We start from the raw sequence: 17,957 nt of genomic DNA, 5'->3' as shown, positions 1-17,957 counted from the left end.
GCAGCACACACACGATGGCGGGCTGGGCTCGCTGTCCCGCTGCGGCTGCTTCCCCGGTTATCGGAACGTTGGTTTAAAAGCCGTCAGTTAAACGGCGGAGGGGCGGGACGAGCGTTTAGTGCGGGGCATCACGGGGCGGGCGGAAGGATACCGCGGTACTGAGGCTGGTTTGTGGAGGCTCCTCACAGGGTGCGCTGTGAGCTCGGTGCTCTGTGCCCGGCTGGGGTTCGGCTGGTTGCTGTGTTATGGAATCGCTGGGCTGGAACGGGCTGCTGGAAGTTGTCAACCCCCAGCTGAAGTCGGTTCTCTGTGCCTCGCTGCCTGCCTGAAGGTGCGATAGAAATCCGGCTTCGTGGCTGTGTTAATTGGTAACAAAACGTTGGAGGGATTCCAACGTACATATTCCCTGTTTGTATTTATATAGAAGCATCAGTTTCCCTGAGTTAGCGATAGAAAGACCTTGAAGCTCAAGGCGTGTATACAGAGATCTGGTGTGGCTACACAAAAAAGCAAGTTTCACATGAGTGATGACCCCAGCAATACAAAGCTGAAGTACTTTGAAAGCCTTATCTTAGATCTGAGCTAAAAAACAGGGACTGTGATTGCGCTTTCGGTTTTCCTGCCCTGCTTCCTCCACAAATCCTTTGCAGGTGTTTGCTTTAAAAGTTTTAGATGAGCACAAAGTGATCACATGTGTCAAATACTGGACTAAATACTATGGACTTCAGCTCAGTGCAAAAAGCAGCGAACATTTGGACAGCACCACAGCAACTTCTGCAGTGTTAATATAATACTATCATTTTATAACTGCTGTCTGTGGAGCTGATATAATGCTTAACTGCAACGCTTGTGGTACCACTGCACACCTGTGAGTTGCTGCACGCAATGTGGTGGTCAGGAATATATTCACACCTGTATGTTGTGGAGTGTCTCCTCAAGGCATCACCTAAACAGCAACCAATCAATTAGGCTACAATTACAGCTGAGTGGTGACTCAGTTAAGCTCAGGTCTGGGATGCTTATAACAGACAATGTAAGTACAGATGTGTACTTAGTTAACTAAGGATATAAAGCTGGGTATTGATTACAGCCCTTTTAAAGCCATGTTAAAGTAATTATGGTTTTAATATCACGTTGTTTCTCCTACTGACTGAATTTCACAGAGCCTGGATTTCCAAGAAATGTGCAAATGTACCCACACTGGGCAGGAGGTTGTTATTGGATATTATGTTGCTCATTAACTACACTGAATCCAAGCTGCTTATTAATGCTTAGTCATCCTTTTTGTTGTTGTTTCAATAACTTTAATCTCTACCATACAAGTTTCCTAATCATTTGTCTTTGTGCAATTGCTGTGTTTTTGGGGTTTTGTTTTCCTCTTAAGCATTCCTTTAATGCATTTGAATCTCAACCCTGGATGCTATGGCCGAGCAGAGTTAAATAGGATGGTGCAAGACAAACAGAAAAACCAAAAGACCAAAAAAGCCCAGGATATCACTTAGTGATTTCAGGTTGGCCCTTTATTACAGCCTGGACTCCCATTCCTCTTGAGCTGGAAAACAGTTCTGATGTTTGTGGTTGAGAACAAAACTGAAGCAGATCAGCTGTCAAGAGTTTATCAGGCCTCCAGATTCAAACCCCTTCCATCTGACAGCACATAAAGATCAAGTGTGGAGAGAAAGAAAGGGGGTTGATTCCATATTTTACGTCCTAGTCACTATTTATGCTGATACTTGCAAAGCTTTAAATGCAAAGGAATCCCATAAAACTCCCTTTAGCTGTATTAGTGTATTTGGACTTTGTGTACCTGCTCATCTTACATTGTTGATGTTCTGTTTGCATTGATGACCTCAAATTGTAATCAAATATTGTGTGAAGAGTGACGTTATTGGTATATGGGCCAGCTGATAAACTGGGTATCTTAGTGCCACCTTTGTACACCAACGTTAGTCATCCTCTAATAAATGCCTATTCTTTACCCATCACATTATGTCTTTGCCTAGCTCAGAAGGATACCATGAAAAACAGTATCAAAAGCCTTGCTGAAATCCTACACAATTACACCATCCGGCTTCCCATGGTCAACTAACTTTAATTATCTTAGTCTCCTTTTATGATGTCTCCTTGTATGATGAAGTTACCCATCTAGTTACAGGCATGGAGATGGAGTTTTCCACCTAAGCCCGAGAAGATCCCTGCTCAGCCAAGCCAACCTTCTGCCCCACCTGCATGGTTTCTAACACATGATTTCAGAGCTGCCTGTTCCCGTGCTCTTAGGAGGTGGTTCTTGTAAGTTTATCAGCATTGATGGATCCCAAAGCCTTCAGAAGCAGTTTCCCGGGGCACCTTGCTGACCAGTTCCCTGAGCAGCCCAAAGTCTGCTCTACCCACACCCCAGTGAAGCATTGAAGCATCCTATCACCAAAGGCTTCCAACGTGGCTATTTGATGGTGGTCCCTTTGGCCACGATGGCTGTCTATGGCCTCTTCAACGATGGGACCCATTTACAAGCAACTAATCCAGAAGGACACCTTCCTCCTCAGCTCCCTTAGCGCCTGTACCAAGAAGTTATCATCGGGGTATCCTGACGCTGGGAAACTGCTCTGCAAAGCATCGGCCGTGACTCAGCACGGGAAGGAATAAGGACTGGAAAGCTCAGCTATGAACAGGCCGTTGTTTTCAGCCCACCCACCCTTCTTTCCTCAAAGCTGATCGGCGATGTCGGCTCCTCCTTCCATTCTAGCCCTGCTCCCTCCGGCGGTGCCCGGCCCCCACCGCCTCCGTCCCTCTATCGGCCCGCCCCGCCCTGCAGCAGGCGATGGGCGGCGCCGGCAACACGCGAGGGGCGGCCCCGGCACCGGTCCCGGCTCCGTGCAGACTCTCGCTGACCATCGCCGCCGCCATGAGCGCCGATCCCATCGTGTTCGTCGCGGCCGTCCGGACCGCTATCGGTGAGAGGACGGGCCGCGGGTGTCCCTCCGGGGCCGGGTGCCCGGTGGGCGCGGCGTGGCCGGGGCTGCGGGCGGTGACGGCTGTCCCCTCTCTCCCCTGTCTCCCCTCCAGGCTCCTTCAACGGCGCGCTGTCCGCGCTGCCCGCACACGAGTTGGCCGCCGCCGTGATCCGCGAGGCGCTGCGTCGGGCCGGGCTGGGCCCCGAGGAGGTGTCGGAGGTGGTGCTGGGCCAGGTGCTGACCGCAGGTAGGGCACGGCCGCTCCCGTTCTCACCTCGGGCGTCGCTTCTCGTGGGTGGGTGGCGACGGCTCTGCCGCTGCGGGACAAAGGCTGCCCAGGACCCACATGCGGCATCCCGTATTTGCTTGCGGATGGGTCCCTTGAGGAAGGAACTATGCAGGGAGGAAATTGGTCGCTTAGGTGCGGTTGGTGATGTTTAAGCAGTAAGATCACCGGGCAGGTTGTGCTTTAAACAAGAGGACGAAAATAAAAGAAATGAATAGTTTAACATCATGTTTAAAGCTGATTTGGATTTCTGTATGTTTTTAGTTTACTGTGTGGTGCGTCCACTTTATCCATTCTTTTGCACGTGAAAGGGCTGGCGTCAACTTTGGCCTGGAGGAGATGTAGATGAAGAACATTGTAGCTGAATGTAGCGCTCCTATTCTCTACATCAAGGTTACAGGCAAGAATGGGAGCTTTTGTGGCTGACCTTGCATAAATGCGCTTTTGGTTTTCAAGGGAGTTTATAGGAGAAACTGTCTATTCTTAACATGCAGAAGACATCCAAAGAAACTCTTCAGCTAGCAGCAGCAGTATCACAGTGAACACATGTCTTATACATGTACAACAGGTTGGTTATGATTTGACGTTCAATAGTTAATGCTTCATCTCACCCACAGTCAGAAGCAGGGTTGCAAATCTGCAATATCAGTAGCAAATGGCCCATGAAATGAGGGAGGTAACTGAGCTGCAGTGCACAGATTACTGCTGGAAGCTTTATCTACCAACTGATAATAGGAGCAAGCCCTGCATTTCGAGGGAATTGGAGTACAGTCATAGAAAGTGGCAAGAACTATAATTCATTTCAAGAGTGTGCAAAGTCAACTCCTGTCTGTTCTTACAGGTGCTGGCCAGAACCCAGCTCGACAGGCGAGTGTTGGAGCAGGAATCCCTTACTCTGTGCCGGCATGGAGCTGTCAAATGATCTGTGGGTCTGGCCTGAAGGCGGTCTGTCTGGGGGCGCAGTCCATAATGACGGGAGAGTCCAGTATTGTGGTCGCAGGAGGCATGGAAAGCATGAGCAAGGTAAAGCAAGAGATCACACTCTCATTTTCTGGCTTACTGAGGACAGCAGTAAAGTGATGTTGAAACCAGGTGTTTCAAGGTTAATGCTTTGGAGGCAGTTTCTGCACTTGAAAGTGAATTTACACATGTAAAAGTGGACTTGGTAGCTTTTATTTAATGATTCTGTAGATACTGTAAAGATGCTGTGCAAACACACGCTACATTTAAAGTTCTACTTTAATTGCCATCTGGCCCCATAGTGATGAATTACTTACTTGTAACAGCTGGCATTGAGAGAAGGTTTCTGTGCTGTGAGAGGCTTGAAGAATGAATAACTGGCAATGTTACTCACTTGCAGACTGATCAGTCAATAAGTAATTCGTACTGAGAAAATACTTCGCTGCTTGGTGATCTGATGCCTGGGAAAAATGCACAGGCCGAACACCATGCCAGCTATCAGACCCTGGAAGGAGAGACAGAGCAGCCAGCTGGAGAACCCCATGTTTTGGCTGGCCAAGGACCCTAATTTTCCCCTTATTTCTCATTCTATCCTGCAGTGTGAGAAAAGGACTTAATGTGGGTGGTTTTGGGGGCGGGAGGGGTATGTGTATAAGGGACTCTGTGGGAAGTAAAGCTGAGCTGGGATTGCTACCTGCAGCTGTCTTGGCTAGTTGCTTATCGCTGATAGAAACAATCTAACACCTCCTGAAATACCTTCCTGCAGGCTCCACATACAATTCACATGCGAGCTGGGGTAAGAATGGGAGAGGCTTCCTTGCAGGATACTATAATCCATGATGGCCTTACAGACGCTTTTTATCAGTATCATATGGGTATAACTGGTAAGTGGTGACAGTCCTGAAAACCAAACATTTAACTGGGAAGGTGGGAGAATTCATGCTTAGTAAATTTCAGAACTCTGTGGTAAGAAATTTCAAGCTATCGTTAAGTTGTAGTCAAAAGAGAACAAGCCCTAATGATGAAATGTGTTGAAGACATTTTTTCTTGGCACGTAAAACAACCTTTTTGAACTTTCTTCATTTTTTCTATCTTACCTAATAAAATATTGACCTGGAAGGGTACACATTCAGACTGTTTGGCTTATGCCCGTTGGCAACTCATCTCACTGCACCTCTTTTGCTTCTGAGCAATTTAAATTAACTTCAGAAAAAGTAACCAAATTAATTCCTAACTGAAACACTCAGCCGCGCAGGTTCACAGTGGGGAGGAATTAGGTGAAATGTACTGTGGATGCATGTAGTTTTGCAACCTTAGGTTATTGCGTCCTGGATGGCATAGTCAGCCAACTGCTTGTTGAGAGATCTGATCTGAGCCAGATAAGCAATTAGAAAAGCTTGTTGGCGTTTCTATTTAGCTTGATTTACCAGTGGGAGGAGACCCTGTGCAGAAATGTACACCCGCAAAATGAAATACAGCAGAGAATCATGAGCAACCAAAACAAGAAGTCAGAGTGAAAACTGCTCAGTGAGTTTAGCCGCCTTCTACAGCAAACATTAATGACAACCTGTGTGCTTTCGACTTTAAAGCTTACAGCTGTAGGAGGTACTGTCAGTAATCTGCGTTGTATTCTAATTTCAGCTGAAAATGTGGCCAATCAGTGGCAAGTCAGCAGAGGGGAACAAGACCAACTTGCCGTACTGTCACAGAACAGGACAGAGGCAGCACAGAAAGCTGGCTATTTTGAAAAGGAAATTGTTCCTGTTCTTGTGCCTTCCAAAAAAGGTAGGTGTTAAGTGGATAACTGCAGCTCATTTTAAAGGAAAAAAAAGTCTTCTACTATGTCTCTTCTAATCAGTTGTTTTCCGGTTAGGCAGCCTGTTGTGTAAGTGGTTCCATAAGTCTGTAAGTCATTGCTCTCTTTTCCAATTTCCAACCCTTATTTTTTGAAATGAGAGAGAAGCAATGCAAATGTAGAATATCCAAATGTAGCTCTATGCAAATCCTACTGCTGTCTGTTTTACCAGAGAAGTAATTACAGTCCAGGCCCATGTTGTGCTTAACATAGGTTCTCAACTTTGGATGCTGTATTAAAATCAGTATTTTCATGTTGTTAGAGAAAACTTAAATCAGTCATTTTGATATGGCAAGTCTTGACCGCCGACTAAAATATACAGTAAACAGCAGTTAGAATTGCTTGCTAATTAACTAGGTCCAGTTATGGGCATTAGATGTGCTTCTCTTTAGGTTTGCTTAGGATTTAAGCAGGCCTCTTATAGCATGTGAGCCAAAGGCCTAATCACAGAATTGTAGGGGTTGGAAGGGACCTCTAGAGTTCATCGAGTCCAAGCCCCCTGGTCAAAGCAGGTTCCCTACATCACGCTGCACAGGTAGGTGTCCAGGTGGGTCTTGAATATCTAATAGGGCAATTCCTCCAACCCTTTTGTGAACTGGATGCAAATCCTGAATTTTTCATGGAGAAATGATGAATCAGTTGTTCAGTGTTTGCACTGAGTAGCTCCTGTGGGAGAAGTTCTGACATTAGGCCTTCAGGACTTCCCTGAAACCAGTTTAGATACTGTTTCATGTTACTTGACTGTTGTTTCCAATGATATTCCTACAATAGCCGCCTTCTTGGAAGAGCCATAACAATGAATGCTTTTTTTTGTACAGCTAGACAGTATTTTGCTTGTTAGCATTCATTTCACAAAGCCCAGCTGCCTGTCCTGCCAGAAGCAGCTGGAGGGAGCTTTAATGTGCACTGATTTGTTGGTAAAAAGGACTATGGCATCAATTCCCAGTCACCCTATTGGTTCTGTCAGCTCTGCGTTTAAGGTGTATGTACATGTGACCAGGGTCTCCTGTGAACCTAATGCTCTGCTTTGCAGGTCCTATAGAAGTTAAAACAGATGAATACCCTCGACATGGGAGCAACTTGGAAGCAATGGCAAAGTTAAAGCCCTGTTTTCTGACCGATGGAACCGGGACAGTAACAGCAGCTAATGCTTCAGGTTGGTCAGTCGGGTTAAAACTGATAGCTGTTAAAACTGTAATAGCTGTGTGTAGCTTAAGGAAGGGCATGGAAGAGGTGTGGCTACTGTGTGGTCATTGCTAGATCTGCTTTAAAGGAAGTGTCAGTGTTTGACAACATATGTAGAACTCAAATAGAACTGTGGAGAAGGACTTCTTTCCTGAGATGTCTTTTGTTTGCTTGCTTGCTTTCTGTGAAGCAACACAAGTATTTGGACAATAATAGCAATGCTTGATTGCGGTTACCCAGCAAACATACAGCAGCTGTTTGTTGTTTCACAGGTTTAAATGATGGAGCTGCAGCTGTGATACTAATGAAGAAATCTGAAGCTGCTAGGAGAGGTCTTATGCCTATGGCCCGGATCGTATCTTGGGCTCAGACTGGTATAGATCCATCTATAATGGGAGTAGGGCCCATTTCAGCAATAAAGAAAGCTGTAAGTAATTGTTCATCTGTCTATCCATTACTAAAAGAAAAAACAACTTGTAATTTCCTTTCATTTTCTGGTGATGCCTACTCACTGAGAAAGAATCTGTAGATGTAAACGTAGCATTTAGAATATAATGTAGTCAGGTTTATAGGCCTCCTTGATCACCTAGGAGCGTGAAGATCAAATTTAATGGAAGAGTATACTGCCCTAATTTGGAGATGACTTAGTTCTGCCACAGCATGGTTCTGATCCTTTGTCTGGCCAGGTTAATGTTCATACTGTTGCCTAGTTGTGTTTGCAGTAGTGCATGCTGGAAGGATGAGCAGTGAGTGCATCTGCTTTAGCAAATACAATTATGCCCTTTGTGATTTGATTTGCCCTGCAGAAGTGCTGCTCTGTAAAAGCTCAATTTCCATCCACATGAAACTAATCAAGAAGGTGCATTCCAGAACCACATCTAATGTGCTCAAGCCAGTATTACCTCCACTGAGGCATCCTGTGTCCAGTCCTGAGTGCTTCTATTATGAGAACCTCCTGTGGCACCATGCTGCTTGCTTATACAGATGTAGCCCATGGCAACCCTTTGCTCTTGAACTCCTATTGAAGTCAAGGAGGAGAGCTCTCTCCCACAGCTGATAAGGATGTATCTCCTTTAGTATTCCCCTTTTGAGTTTTCTTTTTGCTGTGCAGACCTTATTTTGTTAGTCTTTGAAATGTCCTAGTTAGTAACACAGAAATCTAGTGTGGTCACACAGCCTCTGTGGCTTTTAATGGGAAGCATTTTTTAATCCGACCTGTTCTTCCAAATCAGTGCCATATATGCTGGGGGTTTTTTGTACATGCAAATACACATTTTCAGCTTATACTGTGGGATAGGCAACCGTGGACATGTATTTAGCTCTACCTAAAATACTCTGTAAAAGGGCACTTAATATGGACTTTGTAATAGGGTGCCTAATGAAATACTTCCCACCCTCCCAATTAGTTTGCTTCAGAACTTCTTAGCTTAGTCACTCTCCAGAGAAACTGGGACGGTGCTTTTTAGTGCTGCAACATAGTAAACCTTAAAGCTATCACTTTCTCAGGAGGTTGGCTCTTTTACCCAGCGTGTATCCAGTACAAAGAGGCCTTCATCCTTGACTCGAGATGCGTCAGTTGGACTAGCTGGTTGCAAAACGTTGTTGCAAGTGATTCTGCTGATAAAGCATTGCTGTTAGAAACAGCCAGTGGATGTAAATATTTAAATACAGAGAACATGCCTGAGCCCGTACCTAAGTAGGGAATTAAACCACAAGTTTCTTGTGTGAAAGCATTAATCAAACTGTCTTCTCAAATGGCACCTTGAGAGCTTTGAGTGGCAGCTTCTCACCAAAGGCAGGATAGCGGAGCTATTACCCAACACCCATCATTAATGGTCATTTCAGGAATGAAACACCTGTATTCAAAAACCATGTTTGCCATTCGGAATCTCTAACAAAATCAGGCTTGTCTTTGTAAAAACTTGCTTTTAATCAACTAAAAGGTACTTCTGAAAACATTATTTGTTCCACTAAGGGCACCATGCACAGTTTGACTCCCTGCAGTTGTTAACACAGACAGCTGTCAAACATTAACCTGGATGTTTTACCAACAGCAAACACATTGGACTTTTATTTTTTTGATTGACACCATGAAATGATGTCAGTTGTCCTCAAGAGAATCATAGCTATGGAAAAAAAGCATTTTCCTTCAGATTTTTAATAGCGGTGAATCTGTATCACTGATAGGAGTCTCACGAAGAGCTTCCTCGGGTGCTGAGGAAAACATTAAAAAGCTTCTACTAAAGCTTCTGTTTTGTTCTCTCAGGTTGAGAAAGCAAGCTGGACTCTGGACCAAGTTGACTGGTTTGAAATTAATGAAGCCTTTGCATCACTCTCGATTGCAATAGCAAGAGAACTGAAAGTAAATCCAGAAAAGGTAATAAACATATAAGGTCTTGTTTTCTCGATTCCATTTGGGTTGTATTCAGAGCTGAAGTGGAACAGCACCATAGTCAGTATCACATTAAGACATCTCCTTCATCTACTCAGCTGTAGGCCTGCTTTGTAGCAGGCAAATTGTTTCCTACTGGACCAGGCAACAGCTTTCTTCTGGTAGATGTGTATGCAACTAAGACTGAAACATATTTGTCAGTTTCCTTCCAGGAATGCTAAGAATTTCAGTTATTACTCTCTGCTCCCTAAGTTCACCCTAGTGACTACCATTAACAGCTACAGAGAATAAAAATGGACTACAAGATGGGCTCCTTGGGGAAGAAATACTAATTTGTAACAGCCTTTACACCCAGATCTAGTGTTCCTTGCTGTGGAGCACGTGACCTTAGTCACTGCTGGAGACTATACCCAGTGATGTCATTGATGTCAATACTCGAGCAAGCTAAATGACTTCTGAGCCTGACCTTGCGCTTTTTTTCTCCCCTTCATTCAGATCAACACCCAAGGTGGAGCTATTGCTCTTGGCCACCCTCTGGGTGCCTCCGGATGCCGCATCCTTGTGACTCTGCTACACGCACTGGAACGAACAGGCGGAAAACGTGGTGTTGCTGCTCTCTGCATAGGAGGAGGAATGGGAATAGCTATGTGTGTCGAGAGATGAGCAGCTGCCTCACAGCTTACTACCAACCAACGTAACCTTCTAATCATGCAACTTAATTACATGTTTTTGTTTTCCCCGCAATTACAGAGGCTTACTACAATGCTTTTTGTGCTTGTTCATCATTGTCTCATCAACTACAGATTCCTGATTACTACACAGTAGTTTCCACTTCTCAAAATAAATTTTTCTGCAAAAAAATAAAAGAAAAAGCAGCGTTCAACCACTTGTTTTATTAACATTTCAGTTACAAGAGTGGGAAGTGTAAGTTAGATAAACATAAATAAAGCCTAATTATTCTTCAAGTGCTCCAGAGTGAACCGCATCTTCATAGCACCCTCTGTCCTCTTTAGGTTCAGGGTGCAGTTTGATAAGATCATCAATTCGAAGAATAGTAATTGCAGCTTCTGTTGCGAACTTCAAGCTCTTAGTTTTGACCATGGTTGGTTCAAAGACACCAGCTTGCTTGTTATCACGAGGCTTTCCATTGACCAAGTCAAGACCGATCCTGGAAAGAAGAACTCTTATCATCAGATGGAAAGGTAGAAAAAGTAGAAATCAATCTGGAGTCTACTGTTTCATTAGTACTAGGTCCTGGTAACACAGATATGGAGCTGAATTCTTCTGATCTTCAATTCTAACCTACACCATTTTGCTCCCTAAGCTGCCAGAATAGTTTTCCATGCAACTCACCCACCGCCCTAGGGATACTTGCCATTTCAGATTTTTGCGATCAGGATTCACTTGAGCCTCGTTATGGAATGCTCTCAACTTCGCAACGAGATCTGTAGCATCCTGAGCAGCATTTACTGCCAGCGTATTTGGAATTATTAAGAGGGATCTTGCAAATTCTGCTATTGCAAGTTGTTCACGTGATCCCTACAAAGAGAACAAAGTTTCAAAACAAGCCGTTGTTGAGGGAGTTAAAAAACAAAGCACAGCCACAACTAAGACAACAGGTCAAACCATGCAGAACATCTTTCATGTTTAGTCTAACCATCAGAAAAAGTAATTCATGTTTTCTTATGATCCTCTAAAATGACTTACCATACTTGTTGCATAATTCTCAAGATATATTGAAAGCGCTGCCTCTACAGCACCACCACCTGGAACAACAGACTTGGATTCCAGTACTCTCTTAACGACACAGAGAGCATCATGTATAGACCGTTCCATTTCATCACACATGAAGTCATTAGCTCCTCGTAAAATGATGGATGCTGAAGTACGAGCCTTCGTGCTGTGGAATAAAGAAATGAAAGACAGTTTTATTGAAAGAGATACAAATCAAAACTCCTCTTGCTAAACATTTTTCTTATAAAAACAAGCTCAGTGGAGCCAGAGCTTTTTCAGCTTTTAGAAGTTCTACCTTACTACTGTTATGCTTCACTGCATAGTAAGTCTACTGTGACATACTCAGTCAATATACATTAGTTTATGTTCTAATAGGTAAGAACCTATATTGAGATGCAGTCCTTTAGAGGAAGATACACAAAAAACAGACACTTCAATCAATGCAGCATTTCTGGTTTCAGGACAATTGTGGAATAGGAGGGAGAGTACAGGAGAAAGCAGAGCACTCTTTGCACAGCCATTAAGTGAGATCATGAGCAGTACACACAGTCATACAACTGCTTCAGTGCCACAGCCAGAACATTTGATTCCCTCAGAAACAGCTACAGAAAGAGACTACAGTAAGTTGAATACTGAGATCAGAAGCGGTCAGTAATGCAACTGTGCTCTTGTTAAAGAAACTATGACAAACCAAATGTTAAGTACAGCCTATCTATCCAGCAATCTGTTGTAACAGCTGTCCAGCTCCAGCAGACAACATGAAATACTGTTACTTTCACCTCTCCTATACAGTGGACTCTAAGCTTACTCTTTCCCATGCTTATAACTACTCATGGCACCGAAACAGAATGGAACCAAATAAATGAGATTTTCATCTCATATCCAAGAGAAAACCGTGCACAAAAATGCGTACTCTAAAGGTGGTCCTTACTTCTTGATTAAGATCAGTTCATCATCACAGATTCTCTCTTGAATCACCTCTTCTGCCTGTCCCAGCATTAGTGCCTCAAAGCTCTCTTCACCTTCAAGGTTTGCAAGGGTTGAACATATGGTTGCTTTAACAAACAAACAAGATGTGAAATTAGCATTCAGTTCCAATACATCCTTTGCCAGCTTCCAGAAACAGCACACGGAAAGAACATCAGAAAGATAAATACAAGCAGAATGAGCAAAATTAATGAAATCAACAGCACCTCAGGTAGCAAAAGTTCATTTTCACACAGCAATGACTTACTGCATTTTGTCAGAGCTGCTGGTTTGGCTCCATTTTTACAGCACTTATTTTTCTAAGTACCACCACAGAGCGGCTCAGCTGTCCTCACCCTCTCTTTGCACGGCCTGCATGGCTAAGAAGCCGTACTCCCAAGATGAGTTACAGCAGATTGTACCTGAAAAGCATTTTCACACCCACATACCTCCCGATGCCTTAGCGATACGCTTGAGATCCTTCTTTACCACTCTTCGTACTGCCATGGCACCAGCATCAACGAAGTATTTCAGACACATGTCATCAATACCTCCAGTGGTTAGAATAACGTTGGCACCGGTGGCCAAAATCTTCTGGATCCTTTCTTTTGTGATATCTGATTCTCTGCAAGGGCAATATAAAAAATTACAAACACAGATTCAGGAGCTTGCAATTAAGTTCCATTAACCAATGTATTGAGATCTTTATGCAGAGCTCTGCAAGAAGGAGCCACTACACAAGCATACGTGGATTTCTTTGACTGGACTCAGTACTAAGCCCTGCCTCCAGAAATAAACTTTTTTCCTCCCAATTAATGCGTGTAACTTGTTGGGAGACATCAACTTTTTAAACACTTCTGTCGCTTGTATTCAGTCAAAATTACATCAAGCCACCAGAACTGAAGAGATCAAATAATCCACTGCAATCCCACTGGCTGCTATTCAACCTTACACACACCTTTGCCTTATCTGGTCCAGCTTCTCAGGGTCTGTGATAACAACCTGAACACCAAGCTTCATTTTGGCTTTCTGCAGGCTGAAGTCAAGGCACGCAATTTTTGCATTAACTATTCTCTTTGTCATACCTGGGGACAGAGAAGGGAAGGAGGAAAAAGGCTGCTGTTAAACTGTGTTAACACACTCTCAAGTTCACATTACAAAATAGCACTGCTTTGACATTTCAGGTACCTATTCAATTTGTTTTTTATATCTCCAGTTCTGAGCATACAGAACTACTAACGGAGACTTCAGTGACAGAAATACATTTCTCAAGTCTCTAGTATAACCTCAGCTTCCTTTAAATGGATTTCTATTCTGAAAACACAAACATCCACAATAAGTAACCCATCAGTTTCACATACTTTAAAGTTACTTAATCGCAAGACAACTTATTAAATGTAGCACCTCTATAAAAACTGACACTGGCTCCCAAAAAGGGAGGTACTTGTATTCTCAAAGACTGCAGGGTTACCATGTCAACACCCAGCAAAACAAACAGCTACAAATATTTTGAGTACCCTACTATCTCCCAAACTCTAGAAACTATTATGAAGTGGTAAGATTTCTTCCTTTTTCTCGTATCACTCTGGAATTGAAAAACCTGAAGTTCCACAACCAATGCAGTCAAGTAGGAAGCACCAAATTCACACAAAAGCTCTATGAAACAGTGAGTTCTTACCCTGTGAGCCCACTACACAGTTCAGAGCGTAACCATTCACAAGAATGCTCTCTTTTTGGCTGCGGCCGTGTGCCTTCAAAACATTAACTGAGTTGATTGGATACCGAGCCTGCCCCTTCTGGTCTGTATATTTAACTGCCATTGCAGCGTCCACCACCATATTCGCAAAGAAATCACCATCACTAAAATGCTGTTAAGGTTAAAACTGAAGATGAAAACTACCGACATGCTTACAGAATGGAGAAAAAAAAAAAAAGCTAACTTTGTTACATTCATTTACATTTACTTGTATTTTAAGTATATATATATATTTTTTTAGAACTCAAAGTATCCTTATTATGGTGTCCTTATCCAGGTATTTTGGAAAGCTCTGAACATGCCTTCCCATAGCAATACCAGTGAAATGATTTTTACGCCTTCGGTACGAAAGGGAGAATACTTTATCATTTTACTGCTGCTGTGAAGGAAAGCCGCCTAACAGATCAAGCTCTCCAAACACTTAAACAACTGAACCAAGTTAAAGGATACATTCCTATAATTTTTGAGGACATGGATGTTTTAGCAGCATTAATTAGGCATTCCCTGCCCAACTCATCTGTGTTAATAACAAGGTTTTCATTGATGTAGCGAACTGCTTCCCTGTAGAATAAAGATACAACATCAATTAAAAATGCCACCCCTACAATAGACAAAAAACTCATCCCCTCGGTTACACAGAAATTAAATCAATTGTTCTTCTCAGACGCTAAAAGGACATTGTTATGGGACAGCACACAAATACAGAATTTAAACCACAATGAAATGAGCACATCCATTTTGCACAAAGAAATCTTCACTAACGCAATTATAAAACCAGAAATAAACAAGAAGCATGCAGTTATTGTACCTGGAAAATGCAATATACTTCAATTCTATCAGTTTCTTACTTGCAAGCAAGTCGGTATCCACCAATAATGGAGGTAGGATGGATTTTCTGTTTGACAAGCTCGTCGGCATTTTTTAGAAGTTCTGCAGCAATGATCACCTGTTTGAAACACAAACACCAAACATACGTATTCCATACAACCAAAACAACTACTTGCTATAGTACAGCAAAGAAGCATAATCCCCAATAGTTCAATGTCTGCTCAGCAAAAACATCTAAAACCGTGTTTTCTGAGCTTGGAGAAAGTCACCCAATTTTAAACAGCACTGGTGTTTTCAATTCCCTGAAACATTTTATTATACTCAACATTCTTACCCATTACCCTCAGGCATTTTACTTTCTCAGCGTTTAGAAAGCAAGATATCAATATCAATTCAGCAATTATCCTCAACTTTGACAAAGGAAAAAGCAGTGAATAAACAGTGAGCAAATTCCATTCCAGCATACCAAGTGCATGAGGAAACAACCATCTATGAAACAAACTCACAAGTGCTTGCTTTCTTCTACAGCCCACTTTAAAGAAAGCCTGAGATCACGAAACACTGACATTTGTTGCATCTGCCTATGAAACTCTCTCCATACCACTGAGGTTGTTCCATCACCAACTTCTTTGTCTTGTAGGTCCGCCAGCTCACACAGGACTTTCGCAGCAGGATGTTCAACTTCCAGCAGTTTCAGAATGGTTGCACCATCATTAGTAATGGTCACATCCTAGTTTTTAGAAATCAAGTATTAGTACAGAATATATGTCTGTTGCTTTTCCTGTCATGTTTCACAACATTCACATCATTAATTTTTCTTTGTAACGTTTTATGAGATGGCTATTTATAACAAGGGTTTATTGCTTCTTTGTAACCCAGTGACCCATTGTTACCAGGGCAGAAATAATGGAAGCAATACAACATGAACTACCTGACTGTACTATTTTACTGACATTCCCCTCCTCCCACTTCCTCTCCACACAACACAAAGACCAAACAGGTACATGAACATGAGACCAAGGAATTACTCTAGGTGGAAGCACTGCTACAAGAATTAAAAGCTTCCTAGCATTTCCCCCTTAGCTCACTTACCCCAATATCATCCACCAACATCTTATCCAGCCCAACTGGCCCCAGGGAACTTTTCACAATGTTGGCAATAGCGGATGCAGCAGTAACTGCATAAATGGGAAGAAAAAAAGATTTTAGAAAACAAAAACAACGAGAAATCTGTGCTTCAGAAACTTTAGATAAACTAACTTAGGATCATGTTTCAATCTGGTTTGGTTTGCAGGTATTAAGCAGTATTAAATACATGCAGTACCAACATAGAAACAGACCCATGGTACAACCGTATAATGTAAGATGTATAACAACTAATAACACATCTCTTTGCCTCAGCTAGGTCTATAAAATACTTGAAGTTATATAAGTCAAAAGTGAAGGGCCAGTCAGGCACTTAAATGATAATGGAACACCTAAGATAGAAGTTTGTTCATGTGATGTTCTGCCAACTTCATATAGGAAAAAAGATACAATCAACCTTTTCCTTCAGACCGTGGCAAGTTTTTGCTCTATCCCACAAGCATAGCCACTTCCTCTGGAGATTGAAAAAGCGGTAGTATAATGGGAAGAGCTGCAGTGCAGGCCCTCACTTCGAGTTTCAAACAGCCTAACTACTTAGAGCAGCTCTTGGAAAGAAGCTGCCATTATCGAGCAAATCAGCCTGATTAAGGCAATCTGGATCTTCAACGTACATTAGAATAGTACAAGCCTCACGATCAACAGAAGGCAACTCCTCAGCTGCTTTTATTTTCCACACTGTCAGAAATACAGGCAGTCCCGGGATGTGGAGCCTGTACGGCAAAACCCCGAGCACCGCGTGATCACAGAATCACAGAATGACCCGGGTTGGAAGGGACCTCAAGGATCATGTAGTTCCAATCCCCCTGCCTGGCAGGGCCACCAAACATAACAGCTTTACTAGATCAGGTTGCCCAGGCCCCGTCCAACCTGGTCTTGAACACTCCAAGGACGGTGATGTTTGTGAGCTTAACCCGGAGGTGCCACCTCCCCCCATCCCTGCATCATACAGGCCCTATTTGCAGGGGGTACTCCCCCCACCCCCCGTGGCCGCCCGCCCTGTCGGCGCGGCAGGCCCATGGCGGTGAAGCACATGGCGCCGCCATGTTACTACCTCTCCCCGCTCGTCACGCTCCCCGCGGCCGTTACCGTTCTGCGTGCGGATGGTGTCTCCGCTGGTCGCTCTCCCGAACACGGCCAGGGTCCGTCCATAGCCGCCATGTTCCCACAGCCGCGGCGGCAGAAGCAGACAGAGCGCCCAGCCGCACAATGGCCAACTATGGGCCGCTATGGGATGCCGGGAGCTCCGCCCCACACGGCCGTGCGCCGAGGGGCGGGGCCATGGCCGGCCGCCCAATCCGGGGCGCGGTGCAGCGCAGCCTCGAGCCGTGATTGTCGCTGCGTGAACAAAGCCAGTGGAGCGAAGGAGAGGCGGCAGCGCTTCTAGGAGGTTCTAGAAGCTGGGGGCGGTGTGAGGCCTGCATTGCGCATGCGCAACGACTACGCCCGTGTGTATTGGGGGTCCTGGGATCCATTAGGAGAGGGGTGGTCAGCAGAGGGATAGGGAGGTGATTGTCCCTCTACTCTGCTCTTGTGAGGCCCCATCTGGAGTACTGTGTGTCCAAGTGTGGAGCCCTCAGTACAAAAAAGCATGGAGATTTTGGAAGGGTCCAGAGGAGGGCCACAAAGATGATCAGGGGGCTGGAGCACCTCCCCTATGAGGACAGGCTGAGGGAGTTGGGTTTGTTCGCCTGGAGAGAGAACGGTTGCGGGTGACCTCATTGCAGCCTTTCAAATACCTTGAAAGGAACTTACTTCCCAGGAGGGGAGTAAACTCTTGGAAAGGGCTGGATAAATAGCAGGACACAGGGAATGGCTTTAGTTAAAAGAGGGAAGATTTAGGTTGGATGTTAGGGGAAACAGTTCTTTCCACGAGGAGAGTGGTTAGGCCCAGGAACAGC

At 44.1% G+C, this 17,957-nt stretch overlaps 2 protein-coding genes and 1 non-coding gene across 3 annotated transcripts; 1 reads left to right on the top strand and 2 right to left on the bottom strand.

The window, feature by feature from the left end:
- The first annotated feature begins 2,816 nt into the window (after positions 1-2,816).
- ACAT2 (acetyl-CoA acetyltransferase 2) lies at positions 2,817-10,512 on the top strand. Its single transcript, XM_015858041.1, has 9 exons — positions 2,817-2,951; positions 3,064-3,198; positions 4,079-4,260; positions 4,964-5,081; positions 5,839-5,982; positions 7,086-7,208; positions 7,510-7,664; positions 9,504-9,614; positions 10,125-10,512. The coding sequence occupies exons 1-9, from the start codon at positions 2,819-2,821 to the stop codon at positions 10,290-10,292; spliced, it is 1,269 nt and encodes a 422-aa protein (XP_015713527.1). The 5' UTR covers positions 2,817-2,818; the 3' UTR covers positions 10,293-10,512.
- On the bottom strand, positions 10,503-17,275 carry TCP1 (t-complex 1). The gene is given in 13 exon segments (XM_015858040.2): positions 10,503-10,797; positions 11,005-11,168; positions 11,337-11,529; positions 12,295-12,418; positions 12,779-12,954; positions 13,288-13,414; positions 14,008-14,189; positions 14,536-14,646; positions 14,934-15,031; positions 15,515-15,643; positions 16,006-16,091; positions 17,146-17,196; positions 17,199-17,275. Coding segments are annotated over 13 exon segments (1,674 nt in total). The 5' UTR covers positions 17,218-17,275; the 3' UTR covers positions 10,503-10,583.
- Positions 16,410-16,547, bottom strand: LOC116653289. Its single transcript, XR_004306858.1, has one exon. It is a non-coding gene; the product is annotated as a small nucleolar RNA SNORA29 (small nucleolar RNA).
- Positions 17,276-17,957: the final 682 nt, after the last annotated feature.

Source organism: Coturnix japonica, chromosome 3, assembly GCF_001577835.2.
Source record: "Coturnix japonica isolate 7356 chromosome 3, Coturnix japonica 2.1, whole genome shotgun sequence".
NCBI classification, from domain to species: domain Eukaryota; kingdom Metazoa; phylum Chordata; class Aves; order Galliformes; family Phasianidae; genus Coturnix; species Coturnix japonica.
This window is presented reverse-complemented; position numbering and strand designations above follow the sequence as displayed.

What these genes read in the sequence shown, in the direction of transcription:
- ACAT2 (XM_015858041.1), top strand. Translation starts at nt 2,819, where the DNA reads ATGGGCGGCGCCGGCAACACGCGAGGGGCGGCCCCGGCACCGGTCCCG. An exon ending in TCTTGTGCCTTCCAAAAAAG is followed by an intron (nt 5,983 to 7,085) that starts GTAGGTGTTAAG and finishes TCTGCTTTGCAG; the next exon opens with GTCCTATAGAAGTTAAAACA. An exon ending in TTTCAGCAATAAAGAAAGCT is followed by an intron (nt 7,665 to 9,503) that starts GTAAGTAATTGT and finishes TTGTTCTCTCAG; the next exon opens with GTTGAGAAAGCAAGCTGGAC.